General features: G+C 41.4%; 1 protein-coding gene across 1 annotated transcript in view; it reads left to right on the top strand.

Annotated features, from left to right (window-relative positions):
* LOC127568024 (WD repeat-containing protein 27-like) overlaps nt 1–14883 on the top strand; it is a 373338-nt gene that overhangs the window by 29048 nt on the left and 329407 nt on the right. The window contains exon 6 of the mRNA XM_052011271.1: nt 10029–10126. Coding sequence (XP_051867231.1) covers nt 10029–10126 — 98 coding nt within the window. The remainder of the gene's footprint in view (nt 1–10028; nt 10127–14883) is intronic.

Raw genomic sequence — 14883 nt, forward strand, 5'->3', positions numbered from 1 at the left:
CTCTTTGTCCTACCACACACCTCAGAGCCCTACCATTCACTGTGTAAGTCTTACCCTAGTTTGTCCTCCCAAAGTGCATCACCTCACACTTGTCTGCATTAAATTCTATCTGCCATTTTTCAGCCCATTTTCCTCACTGGTCAAGTTCATGCTGCAAATTTTGATAATCTTCCTCGCTGTCCACTACGCCCCCAATCTTGGTGTCATTCGCAAATTTGCTGATCCAGTTTAGCACATTGTTATCTAAATCATTAACATAGGTGATAAACAACAATGGACCTAGCACCGATCCCTGCCGCACGTCACTAGTCACAGGCCTCCAGTCAGAGAGACAACCATGTACTACCATTCTGGCTTCTCCCGCTAAGCCAATGTTGAACCTAATTGGCTTCTTCATCATGAATGCCAAGCGACTCAACCTTCTGGATCAGCCTCCCATGCGGGACATAGTAAAAGGCCTTGCTGAAGTCCATGTAGGCAACATCGACCTTCTTGGTAATCTCCTTGAAAAACTCTATAAGATTGGTTAGGCATGACCTGCCACGCACAAAACTATGTTGACTATCCCTAATCAAGCCCTGTCCATCCAAATACTTATATATCCTGTCCCTTAGAATACCTTGCAGTAATTTATCCACGACTGACGTCAGGCTCACCGACCTATAATTTCCTGGTTTATTCTTGGAGCCTTTGAACAACGGAACAACAGTAGCTATCCTCTGACACCTCACCCGTGGTTAAGGACGCAACTTCTGCGCTAGCCTCCCAACAAGGCCCGAGGGGACACCTTGACAGGACCTGGGGATTTTTCCACCTTAATTTGCCTCAAGACAGCCAGCACCTCCTCTTCCCTAATCCGGATACGGTCCATGACCTCACTACTCTTTTGCCTCAGTTCTATAGTCTCTGTGTCTAACTCCAGAGTAAATATGGATTCAAAGAATTTATTTAAGATTTTCCCAATTTCTTTTGGCTCCATACATAGATGACCATGCTAATCTTCAAGAGGACCAATTTTGTCCCTTGCTATCCTTTTGCTCTAATATAGCTGTAGAAACCCTTGGGATTCTCTTTCACCTTGTCTGCCAGAGCAACCTTGTCCTCTTTTTGCCCTCCTGATTTCTCTCTTAAGTGTTCTCTTGCATTTCTTATACTCAAGTGCTTCATTTGATCCTAACTGCCTATACCTGATATGTGCCACCTTTTTCTTTACTACGGTCTTGATCTCCCTTGATAACCAAGGTTCCCTAAATGTGTTAGCCTGGCCTTTTATTCTAACAGGAATATACAGATTCTGTACTCTCAATATTTCACTTTTGAAAGCCTCCCACTTACCAAACATCTCTTTGCCAGAAAACAGCCTATCCCAATCCACACCTACCTGATCCTTTCAACTTAGAATCTCAACCCGAGGACCAGCCCTATCCTTCTCCCTAATTATCTTGAAACTAATGGAATTATGATCACTAGATCCAAAGAGTTCCCCTACACACACTTCTGTCACCTGCCTTGTCTCGTTCCCTGAGAGGAGATCCAGTATTACACTCTTTCTAGTTGGAACTTCTACTTATTTATCAAGGAAGCTTTCCTGAACATATCCCATCTAATTCCCTTACAGTATGGGAGTCCCAGTCAATATGTGGAAAGTTAAAATCACCTACTATCACAACCTTATTTTTCTTGTGATGGTCTGCTATCTCTCTACAAATTTGTTCCTCTGAATCCCACTGACCTATTGGGAGGTCTGTAATATAGTCCCATTAACATGGTCATCCCTTTTTCATTCCTCAGTTTTACCCATATTGCCTCAGTACACAAACCCTCCAGTATGTCCTCTCTAAGCACTGCCGTGACATTTTCCCTGATGAGTAATGCCATCCCTCCCCCTTTAATACCTCCCTCTGTATCATGTCTAAAATATTGGAACCCCAGAACATTGAGCTGCCAGTCCTGCCCCTCCTGCACCTGTCTCACTAATGGCTACAACATCATAATTCCACGTGCTGATCCATGCTCTAAGCTCATCTGCCTTACCTACAGTGGTCCTTGCATTGAAATAGACACATCTCAGAACATTAGTCCCACCATGCTCATCAACCAGTCGATATCTGTCTTTGCTCGTTGGCTTAACATCTGCTTTCCCCACAGCCACTTCACTTGCTGCCCTGCCATTCTGGTTCCCGCCCCCCCGAGCAGCACTAGCAAACTTGCCCGCAAGGATATTGGTCCCCCTCCAGTTCAGGTGCAAACCGTTGTCACGAACCAGCAACAAAAGAAACACACTAAGCATGATTCAGTGTTTAAAAACTATTTTATTAATCACTACATGATAATACGAAAAATAGAAGTAAAAATGTTAGTATGTTAGAATTCAAAAATGTTAAACCTTGAACATTAACCCCAAAAACTAAACTCTTCGTGTGTGTGTGTGTGGCAAAGTCCCAAACTCCAAGTTCAGGAATGGTTCTTAAAGTTCAGTTCCACAAGCCATAAGGTGAAACATGAGCAAGGGTTTCTTCAACAACCACCGTTGTCTGAAGATAAGACGTAGATGTAGAGAAACATAGAGAGAATAATTACGAAGTCCAGATGTTCCACGATGGAACCCAAACGACACTTCAGTGTTTACTCGGTGGGGACTTCCTCACCCCGAAAAGCATCTGAATCGTGGTCGTCCACACAAATACCTGTTTCCTTCTACAGGTCAGCAACAAAGTGAACTCCACTGGATTACTTCCAATTTCCATACATGGATTTCAGTGGCAGACACAGTTATTGTTTCTCATCCATCGATAGAGAAAACTAGCAGGCTGGTGTCTCTCTCCCTTCTCTCTCTCTCCCTCTTCTTCTGCTTCTTCAACAACGTCATTACGTCCTTTATCTTCTATTGACGTAAGCACGCCACACCACACACACACACACACACACACACACACACACACACACACACACACACACACACACACACACACACACACACACACACACTCTATCTTAAAGGGACATTGACTGAGTCCGTAACACCGTCCCATTTGTACAGGTCCGACCTGCCCTGGAAGAGAGCCCAATGATCCAAAAATCTGAAGCCCTCCCTTCTGCACCATCTCCTTTAGCCATGTGTTAAACTGCACTACCTATTTCATGCCTCACTAGCACGTGGTACAGATATCATTCCTGAGATCACCACCCTGGACATCCTGTCTTTTAACTTTGCACTTAACTCCCTGAACTCACTTTGGACCTTGTCACCCTTCCTGCCTATGTCATTGGTATTGATTTCTGGCTGCTCACCCTCCCCCTTAAGAATGCTGTGGACTCAATCCGAGACATCTCTGAACCTGGCACCTGGGAGGCAACATACCATCCGGGAGTCTCGTTTTCGTCCACAGAATCTCCTACCTGTTCCCCTAGCCAATGAATCCCCTATCACTACTTCACTACTGCTTTTCCCACCCCTTCCCTTCTGAGCCACAGAGGCAGACTCAGTGCCAGAGGCCAAATACCTGGATGCTGTGGTTTTCCTCTGGTAGGTTGTTTCCCACCACACTCCCACCCCCCCCAACTGTATCCAAAATTATATACTTGTTATTGAGGGGAATTTGGCATAGAGATACCCTGCATTGACCGCCTTTCCCCTTTCCCTCTCCCTACAGTCACCCAGCTATCTGCACCCACCAACCTAGGTGTGACTGCCAGCTGTCAGTCCTGTCTGTCACCTCTTCAGTTTCCTGAATGATCTGGAGTTCATCTAGCTCCAGCTTCGGTTCCCCCACATGGTCAGTAAGGAGCTGCAGCCGGATGCACTTCTCGCAGGTGTAGTCATCACGTACACTGGAGGTCTCCCTGATTTCCCACATCCTACAAGAGGAGCATACCACTATCCTGACTACCATTTCACTGCTTTAACTGTGGAATAAGGAAAAAAAAACTTTACCTGAACTTCACCTGAGCCTCCGCTCACCAAAGCCTTCTGAACCAAAGCTGAACCAAATAAAATAAAAGTACAATGACAGTAAAGGGCAATCATTTTGCTTTTATTCCTACAGCAATATCAGAATTATTGGTAATATTTCTATTTAAATGAAAAGAATTTGATGCAAAAAGATTTGCTTAGAGATTGGGATGTATCTTTTATTGGTATATTAAAATGCATTAGGTACTCATGCCAATTTGTGTCCCCAGCAAAAAAAAAAATCTTGAAATTGGCAAGAAAGAGCATTATAGGTAGTTTACATCCTGGAAGTTGTTCTAAAATGGAGCCAGGGTGATTTGCAATGGGACCAACACTCAGCTGAACACAGTTTCTGTCAATTTGCTGCCTATCAATCTGGCTGGCATGAGTAGGCCCACTACTCATGGCAACCAGACAGCAGCAACACAAACTGTGTAAAAAGGACAGGGAGGTTACAGGGTTAGCGGGGGCTTCTCGATTTAGTGGGAGAGAACTGGACATTCTCATCAGTGAGATAAACCCCAGAGGGAGGCCCTGTGTTGCTGGGTGGAGGTGGTAAGGAGGAGATCCGTGGCCAGTTTAAAATCTTAGCTGGTGATGATTATGTTTTTCATCCAGGTGTGAGAACACCCACACAACTGAGCAATGCAAAAATAAATGTTCTTTCTTAACAAAAAGTGACAACTGAAAACAGCTGTCAGTTAGTTAAATCATTGGAAAAGTCATCATTTATTGATTAATTGTAATCAGTGCCGGTGGACCTTCAAAGCACCATGTGAAGGGTCTATAGCTTAAAAACAAGTTGCTGGAGGAACTCAGTGGGTCAGATGTTTTGGGCCGAGACACTACATCAGGACTGCAGGGTCAATGGGTGACATATTGTTGGAGTGTGCAGACAATCATTTGGCTTGCTTTGAGGATAAATAATTTGACAAGTATCTTAAAAGAAGTCTCTCATTGCTAGGGAGTCCTTTGTATCCTGTGCGGACTACGCCTCTGCTGATTTGGGTCATGAAATTGTGGATGCTGTGCAGGAACGTTAGCTGGTACCACCTTCTTTCTCCTGCTTCTCTGGTTCTACCTCATGATTCTGAGGTGCTGGGGCTCCTTTTGCTGCTGGCACTGGCTGTTGTCTTCAGTTGATAAAGTTATGCAGCATTCAGCACGTGATGATGTTTCTGCACATGGAAGGCATGGACTGCAGGGTGACCCTGGACTTTTGCAGACAACAATCTAATTTTTGAAAGACAAATGGTGTTTTCCACATTGATTGTGATACATATGTTGGTCTCATCTAATGGCACTTAGCTGATATGAATTGGTGTGAGGAACCAGAGATCAAACCTTATCTCCCAGGATCCATCCCTCTGTTCAGTGGAAGACTGTTGAAAATGCCCACTAATGGGGTCTCTTTGAGGTTGAAGGTGTCATGAGTGCTTCCTAGAAATGTAACATTGACAACAAGGAAACTTTTCTGATGGTCCACAACCACCTCAAGGCCCAGGCAGTGGATGATGAAAATATTCAGGTTATTAGTAAAAGTCTTACCAGCACCTGAGTGCAGTCCAGGGTTACCTACCCTCACGGGAGGCCAGAAACATTGATGTAGGCGAACCTACTCCTCAGTGATTTTGAAGTAGATTAAATTGTTTATCCATGAATATGGTTTTTGGATGACCTCAGGGAAATTTCCTATGGTGAAGAGGTTGAAAGTCAATATAACTTTGATCCCCATGTAGAGGGTGTTTCAGGAATGTCAGTGTTGCCAAATGCCTTCCTGCAGAATGTTACATGTCAGGGTAAACTCAAGTGCAAATGTTCAACAGAGAGGTCCAGGTAGGATGTCTTATTTATGAAGACTCTCTCTTTGTAAGCTCTTTGCTGATTTATTTGCCTCCTGCCCCGAAGTCTCCTAAATAGATAGCCACAGTCACAATGGCACCTCCAATACGGAAATGCCACCAGCGGTGTTATTTTGGAAGCACACATTGCAAAATGCTGGAGGAAACACTCCCTGCAGTTGTAGTGCACTGTGAGGACTTTAGAAGGTTTTCAGCAGCTTGCAGTGCTGAAGCTGCCAGTTCACTCTGCTGATATCAGCAAATTGTCCCTTTAACTACTGAGAAAAGCAACCAACTAACACAATGTGCTTCTAGTTGTACTGAGACTGTTCCACGATGGTCCTTCTAGCTCCAATTATGTTTTCATGACAGTGTTGTCCCGAAATCAATTTCCCTTTCCGTCCGCTGTAAATAACACAGTGCCACGAGGTCGATTCGAACAAATACCTTTATTAGCAGTGCACCGCTAGGAGAATTCTCTTCAGCACTCACTAAGAGTCGCTTCCCGAGTTCTCCCAGTACAAAGGGGGTAGGCAGAGATTTATACAGGTATTGTCACGCACACTTTAATGAGTCAGGTGCCGGAGTTCTTGGTTGAGCAGGAAACGGACAAAGGGCTACTGCAGATGGACAAAGAGCAGCCTCACACCACAGGTTCAGCTAATCATTTTGCAATCGGGTGAGACAAAGGCAGGTATCACCTTCATTGTTTGAGACAGCCTTCCCATTTCCCATTAAGATTGACCATCATCTCCATAGTCAAGCATAATGGGAATCCAGTTAAGTTCCAGACACAGCAATTACCACACAGCACCCAGCCCAGGTAAGCAGTGGTGTGGCTGTTCTGGCCTGAAGGACACTTTTTAAATCAGTATTTCGAGCAGCCATAATTCTCATCCATCTTAAGATATCAATACAGTTATAGTTTATTAATCCTACACCTCCTCAACAGGATAAGGGGATGGTTGTTCTTGCAGAGGGTGGTGATTCTCTGGAATTCTCTACCCTGGAGGTTTGTGAAGGCCATTGGAAGTATTTAAATAGTAGCTAGTTATGTTTTTGAAAGATAGTGGAATTGAGGACAAGAGGAATTGAGGTCTGGGGCAAATCAGCTTTGAGTGTATTGAATGCTGGGGCAGGATTGAGGGGCCAGGTAGTCTATTCTTGGCCTATTTTTTTGTGTCCTAGCGTGATAGGATAGCTGAAAGTGGGAAATTCATGAATGATGATATCTTGTGTGCATCTGATGTTGAGGAAAATGTTCGATGCACTGTTGCTAATTGAAGGCAGAAGTGGCTGGTAACATTCTGGTAGACTCAAGCAAGTTCAATTTCAGGTTAAAGGGAGAAGAAACAGAAGTTGTTAAAGTTAAGAGGGGTTTTGACAAAATAGGTATGGAAAAACAGTTTCCCATAAAGAATACTGATCTAAGTTACTGGGCAAAAGAGTGGGAATACGAAGATCTTTTCATTTCAATGCTTTGTTAGAATTTGGAAAGGTTAGTGGAAGCCTATTTAATAGTAACTTTTGAAAGGGAATTAATAAAACATTTGGAAATTATGTATTTGCTGTTCTATAGAAAGGGAGAGAGAGGAAGAGAAAGCATATGACTAATTGGATAGCTCCTTCAAAGGAGCAAACACAGACCTGATGGACAAACTAGCCTACTTTTATGAGACGCGGTTTTATGATTCTTTGACAGCCTTGCAAGGAATCCACAACACCTTCATGGAGTTGAATTCATTTGAATGCTTATAACACTGAAAACTCCATTGAACTAATGTTATCTCCATCCTAGGACCTCAGCGAGTTATAATTTAGAACTGAGAGCTTGGTCTAGTCTCTCACAATTTATTGCAACATGCTGTCTTACTCTTGGTAGTGGCTAAGTACTTCATGATTAGTTTATCTAATGGTACAAATTGTTATACCATGAGTGTTTATTGGCTCTATAATTAAACTTGACTGCCAAAACTATTCTTTTGGGTATGGATTTGAATTGATTTTTATAATTTTAGTGCTTACCAGAGAAGTAATTACTTTAGAATTGGGTGGTTTGCAAACTAAGTGCAGCTATGTGAAAGTTGGGAGATACTCACGGTATTGAGCCCCTCTGTTATTCTTCTTAAAAGCAACGATTCAAGGTCACTCTGCATTTTGTTTGGCAGCTGGTTTTACATCTCTCCTGCTCTTTATTTTCATTAAAGTAAATACAATTAAGAAATAAAATGTCAATATATATAATACCAGGAAGAGATGGAAAGCAGATTATCAGTTTGTTGCCAGAGTACCTAACTTAATTTTTTGTTATAATCAATCCCAATGCAGAGAGGATCTGTACAGAATCAGGAAAGCTTCTTAATGGTTATTACTAAAGAGGGAAAGTTCTTATTACTTTACTACCCTTTGTTTCCTTGAAACTTGGTTGCAGGACTTAGGCACTACTTAATTTGGCACATTTTGATACGAACCTTCTATATCTTGACCATCTTGAGTAGGACAGTAAGCATTTCCTTCAGTTACCCAAAAGGACAAAGGTACAATCTTTGTGTTGAAAATATCTTTGTGGTATTTTGATTTTCACGTATGCCTCTTTGGTTTGGGGACTGTTTTTATTTCAAGGTCTATTCTTAATTTCCAGTAAATTTATTGAGGTTAGAACTCCACTCTCACCCTTTTCCTCACCCAATCCTGTGTTCTTTTTTTATGGAGATGCTAAAAATGCATACATTAAACATTAGCCTTGCAGAGAGTGTACCTGAATTAGTTTTGGAATCCTGCAAACATTCACTTGCATGCTTTTGATCAAAGGAGCATCAAAGGAGCATAAGATAGATAGAGTCTTTTTCCTAGGGCAGGGGAGTCTAGAACTAGAGGGCACAGGTTTAAGCTGAGAGGGGAGAAATTTTAAGAAAATCTGAGAAGTAGGTTTTTTCACACGTTGTGGACACAGCCCAGCAAATCACGGAAACCAGCCTCCCCTCCGTGGACTTGTCTATACTTCTTGCTGCCTCAGTGAAGTAGCCAGCATAATCAAAGATTCCACCAACCCGGGTCATTCTCTCTCCTCCCATCTCCCATCAGGCAGAAGATACAGGAGCATGAGGGCACATACCACTAGGCTCAAGGACAGTTTCTATCCCGCTGTTATAAGACTATTGAACGGTTCCCTTATCCAATAAGATGGATTCTTGACCTCATAATCTACCTTGTTATGACCTTGCACCTTATTGCCTACCTGCACTGCACTTCCTCTGTAGCTGTGACACTTTACTCTGCATTCTATTATTGTTTTACCCTGTACTACCTCAATGCACTGTTTTACGAATTGATCTGTACGAACAGTATACAAGACAAGTTTTTCACTGTACCTTGGTACATGTGACAATAATAAGCCAATACCAAACTGGAAGAGCTGCCAGAAGAGGTGATAGAGGTAGATACAATTACAATATTTAAAAGGCTTTTGAGCAGGTACTTAGATAGGAATAGCATAGAGCGATGTGGGCCAAATACAGGTAAATGGGACTAGTGTAGATTGGCATCATGGTTGGAATGGATAAGGTTTGCCAGAAGTTCCTGATCCTGTGCTGTATGATTCTATGATTCAAAGCACAAGTTATATTGCTGGCTATATAAGAGTATTGAAACGGGTGAGACTTTTGCACTACTAATGAGATTACTGTCCTCTTGGATAAAGCATGCTCTGTGCTATCCTGTATCAACTTCGATTTAAACTTCGCCACCCGAAAGTTGAATCTCAATTTCCATTTGCCCAGTTGAACTTGGAGGATGTCAATTTCATTAGGTTGAGTCAAAACACAACATTGTCTTCGTTGGCAGGTGGAAAATTAAAGCAAAAAAAGACTAATCTTACAGAGTTATCCATTTCCAATAAATCCAGTAACATAATGACCTCAGAGGCTTTAAGCAAGCACAATATTTATGAATACCATGCTTCCACCACTCGTGTTTGCCATATCCACGAACAAACAGGTAAGGTTTCTTCTTTGGGTGAAGAGCACCGGGGGTATCGCTCCCAGCTCTTTAGCATTCTTGAGGGCTGGTGGTGGCCTGCACCAGACCCCTTCTGTCCCCCTCCTCCCTCACAAATGGCTTGAGAATCACTGCCAAAGCTATATAAAGGTATTGGTGCCACATTTTTTTCATCTTGAACGGAGGTAATTGTGGTAAATGTAACAACATTATTTTTATAACAAACCTTGTTTATTTAGTTATAAAAAGAAGAGCAAGAGCAGATTGGTTGGCAAATTCAAGATGACTGGCACGCAGGAAATCAGTTGCCTCTCTGCAGTGAACGACTTCTACTCTTGTATCCTTTTGCTGCTCATACAATGTTTATGGTTAATAAGTTTAATATGAGTAGATTTGTGTATTGCTCAGACTTCTTTGTTTTAAATTTAAAAAATCTGAAATTAAATTTAGTGCACCAAAAGCAATATTTCTGCACTGTTCAGTTATCTATCAAGAGGGATAGAATGGAGAAGTCATGAATTATAGCTTTTGCAATAACTTTTTGGCTGCTTTAGGTTTCTACTTAGTTGCCAAGGTAAATAATTTAATGCCAGATTTTCTTTGCCTCAAGTCTAGTGCACACCATGGGTGTTTGCTCTAGTTTCATCAATAGAGAAAACATGTGCTTGGACCATCATCTCTTTTTTTTTCCCTGAAAGAAAGCAAAAGTTGTAGGGTGCTTTCTCCTTGACTATTTTTAGCAAAAATATTCAATGTAAATTTAAAGCAATGCTGCTTTATTACAATGCTGCAAATTACATCTTGCCAAGACAGTGAGCAGAGGGAAATGCACTCCAGTACCTATTATCCCTGACTTTGGCTTGGGTTGGAAGCCTTGATAGCCCAAAACTTCTCCGAAGAAGTGTGCAGCTTCATTCTCAGTTGCAACCCTCAAGATTTCTGGCACATCAGTGATCCTGCATTCTTTCAGATTTGCACTAATCCAAAGTGGGGGTAAATAATACTTGTACTTGTCACAAGAAATCACCTCTGTGCTTCATGAAACTAATTAGTTCTGATATGCAGGACATAGGCTGCCAATCTCAAGCATCAGTGCCCCAGAAACAGCTTTGAGGTGAATGCTATGTTGTTCTGTTTTCTGTTGGTGGCAATGGACAAGGAGAAATGTTGAGCAGAATGCTGGGAGGATTCCTAGTTTACTTTGAGTAGTGCCAAGGGACTTATAGCATTGGTTTGAACAGGAGGATGGTGAAATGCTGTGGCCTCTTTTTTCTTTACTGTGGAGGCAAGAAGGAAAGTTTCCTCTGAGATGACCACAAATGGGTGGAATGGTCTATCGGCACTGGACCTGAGGTTCCACTTCCAAGTGTCATTGCATCTATATTTCCTCTTCCTCAGACAAGTCATTGAGCTCTGTGACATTTTTATCCTTAGTGCCTTACCACAGCAGAACATAGAATAATTTGGAAAAACACTGACAAGAAATCAAAATTGCAAAAATGGTGGTCAACTCGATAAGATCAAATATCTGGAATAAATTCCATTAAGCTTTAGTTGGAAACACAAGAAACATCATAATAGCTAGTAAATTATAAGGCAATAACCATTAAGAACTGTACTTGAGTTGACCAGATAATTTGATTCATGACCTGCTGATATTTTAATGTGCTTTTAAGGCAATGTCATGGCTTTCATTGTGGGGGCCTGATCCCCATAAATATATAATTTCAATAAGGGTTGGATTTGTCTAAATAAGGAGCTTATCTGATGGTTCAAAATCCAAAGTTGGGATGTGCAATTCCAGATCGCAGGGTGTATGTGGCAGAAAATTGTGACATCAGCAGACAGTGTCAAATGAGGGATTCATTACAGGCCAAAGGCGGAGGAGCAACGAGTTTGATGCAGTTGCAGTGTTGGAGGATCTTGCAGAGACACTGGGCTGAGGCCATGAAATGATTTAAACACAAATCATATAACATGCAGCATTAAAAGAGCCCATTCAGCCTCTTGGGTCTGCACAGTGTCTTTCAAAGAGTGTTCCAATTAGTCCTGTTCTCTGCTTTTTACTCCATATCCCTGCAATTATTTTCCATTGCATAATAAATTCCCTTTTGAAAACAACTGTTGAATACGTTCCACTAGTCCATCAGTCAAATCCTAAGCATTTGATCTTAAGAAGTGTATTTCTCCATATTTCTCCTGGTTATTTTTCTAATAATCTTTTTAATGGAATTCTTTATTCTGTGTAAACCCTTCATGATTTTAAGCATCTCTTTCAAATTTTCTTTTAGTCTAGGACTGCCCCTCAAAAGAGTTGGCCACAATCTTGATGGGGAAAAGACCTCCTGATTCCTCTTGGCCTTCATTGCTCTAAAAACAGATCCAGCTTCTCCTATCTACCCACGTTATAATTCCTTATTCCTGGAACTTCTCCAATGGTTTCATGCCCTTCCTGAAGTGCAATGCCAAGAATTGGACACAGTGCTACAGCTACAAAATTCTTACGGGGCTTGACAGAGAATGCAGAGTTGATGTTTCCTCTGGCTGGGATGTTTGGAACCAGGGGTCACAGTCTCAAAAGAAAGGGTTCACTATTCGGGGCAGAGATGAAAAGAAATATCTTTGCCAAGAGGTTGGTGAATCTTTGGAATTCTCTATCCAAGAGGACTGTGGAAATCGGTTGCTGAGTATGTTCAAGACTTGAGCTCAATAGATTTTTAGATATTGAGGGAATCAAGGGATACGGGGTGAGTGCTAGAAAATAGTACTGAGATAAAAGATCAGCCATGAATTTATGCTGAATGGCTACTCCTGCTATTTCTTGTTCCCTTATCCCTTTTTTAAATAAGAATTTTAAATTGAACACATTGTGAGACCAGGAGCCTATACAGTATGTGTTTGTATGAGCAGTGATAGGAATGAGAGGGCTGGTTAGAGATTATGGACAGCAGAATGAGGTATACCCCACATGATGGTGAGGCTTGTGGTGGTTTACATAGTTTGTTTAGCCAGCACATTCCTAGAACTGAATGACCATCTCCTGTGCTGGTCCAAATCTTGTTATTCTTTGCTTAAACTTGTGAGAAAATCTGGTCAGGGTGGGGAATGAACAAAGGAAAAAGGGCGTAGAAAAGAATAGGAGTAGGCCTTATGTCTCCTTGAGCTTGTTCTGCAATTCATTAAGATCATGGCTAATCTGATCTTGGGCTCAGCTCAACTATCTTGCCTGTTCCCAATACCCTGAGACTACTGTCCAACTATCTGTCCAACTGTCCTTGAATATATTCAATGATCCAACCTCTGCAACTCTATGGGGCAGAAAATTCCAAAGATGAGAAGCCTTCTGAGAGAAGAAATTTGTCCTCATCCCGACTTAAATGGGTAACTCTTTGTTCTGAAATTATGATCTCGACTTCAAAACTCCTCTGGGAGGGGCAAGATCCTCAGAATCTAATATGCTTCCATAAGACTATTTTCCATTCTTCTAAGCTCCAATGAGCATATGAACATGCGAATCAGGAGCAGGAATAGGCCACTTGGCTGCTCATTGCCTGCCCCACATTTAATAAAATCACAGCTGATCTGATCGTAACCTCAAATTTCAATTCCCATCTACATATAGCAACTTTCACCCTCTTATTACGTGTCTATCTACTTCTACCTTAAAAACAGTCAGACTCTTCTTCAACCTCCCTTTAAGGAAGAGAATCCCAAAGCCTCAGGATCCTCTGAGAGGAAAAAATGCCTAATCTGTGTCTTAAATTATTTTTAAACAGTGACTCCTGGTTCCAGATTCTCCTGCAATCCATGCTGTCAAGTCCCCTTAGGATCTGACATGTTTCGATCAGGTCTCCACTTACTCTTCCAAACTACAGTGGATATAAGCCTAGCCTTTCCTCATAAGGCAACCTGCCCATTCCAGTTATTAGTCTAGTAAACCTCTGAACTACCTCTAAATTGCAGTGGATATTAGCCTAGCCTATCCTCATAAGACAACCTGGCCATTCCAGTTATTAGTCGAGTAAACCTCTGAGCTACTTCCAAAACATTAACATCCTTCCCTAAATAAGGAGATCAGTTTGGTACACTCTACCTCAGATGTAATCTCACTAATGTCCTAAATAACTGAAGCACAATGTTGTTACTTCTATTTTCTGTTCCCTGCGGAATAAACAAAAACATATTAGATTTTTTTCATTACTTGCAACACCTGCATACTAACCTTTTGCGAATCATGCACTCATACACCCAGATTCCTGTCTCTCAGAGCTCTGCAATCTCTCACTATTTAGATAATGCACTTAATTTTTAAAAAAATTTTTGCTGCCAAAATGGAGAATTTCACATCTTCCCACATTGTACTCTACTTGCTGGGTCTTTGCCCACTCACAATATCCCATTGTAGCCTTGTTACATCCTCTTTACAAAATAGTTTCCTCCTTATCTACCTCATCAGAAGATTTAGCATCCATACCTTTGGTGCCTTTATCCAAGTCATTTATATAAATTGTAAAATGTTGAGGCCCTATCACCAATCCACGTGGCACACCATTCATTACATGTTGCCAACTATTTATACCTACCCTTTTGTTTCTCTTTAGCCAGTCAATTGTTAATCCATGCTAAAATGTTACTTCTTCCTTTTCTGTAATAATCTTTGATGTATCAACTTATAAAATGCCTTTTGTAAACCTTAACACATCCGTTGGCTCCTTTTTATTCCAAACCATATGTGACTGCTTTAAAGGACTCCAATAATAGTGTCAGACACTATTTCCCTTTCTCAAGACCATGTCGATTTTGCTTATCTTGAATTTCTCGAAATGTCCTGCTATAATATCTTTAATTACGGCTCCCAACATTTTTCTTCTGACAGAAGTTAAACTAACTGGCAAGTAATTCCTACATTCTGTTTCCCTACTTTTTTACAATAAAGGAGTTACATTTGCTATTTTCTAATCAAATACAACTTTCCCTGATTTAAACAAAAACTTTGGAAAACTAAAGCCAACACATCAACTACTAAGATAAGATAAGATATCTTTATTATTTACATGTGTATCGAAACACGCAGTGAAATGCATCTTTTGCGTA

Source organism: Pristis pectinata, chromosome 3 (genome assembly GCF_009764475.1).
Source record: "Pristis pectinata isolate sPriPec2 chromosome 3, sPriPec2.1.pri, whole genome shotgun sequence".
Taxonomy (NCBI): domain Eukaryota; kingdom Metazoa; phylum Chordata; class Chondrichthyes; order Rhinopristiformes; family Pristidae; genus Pristis; species Pristis pectinata.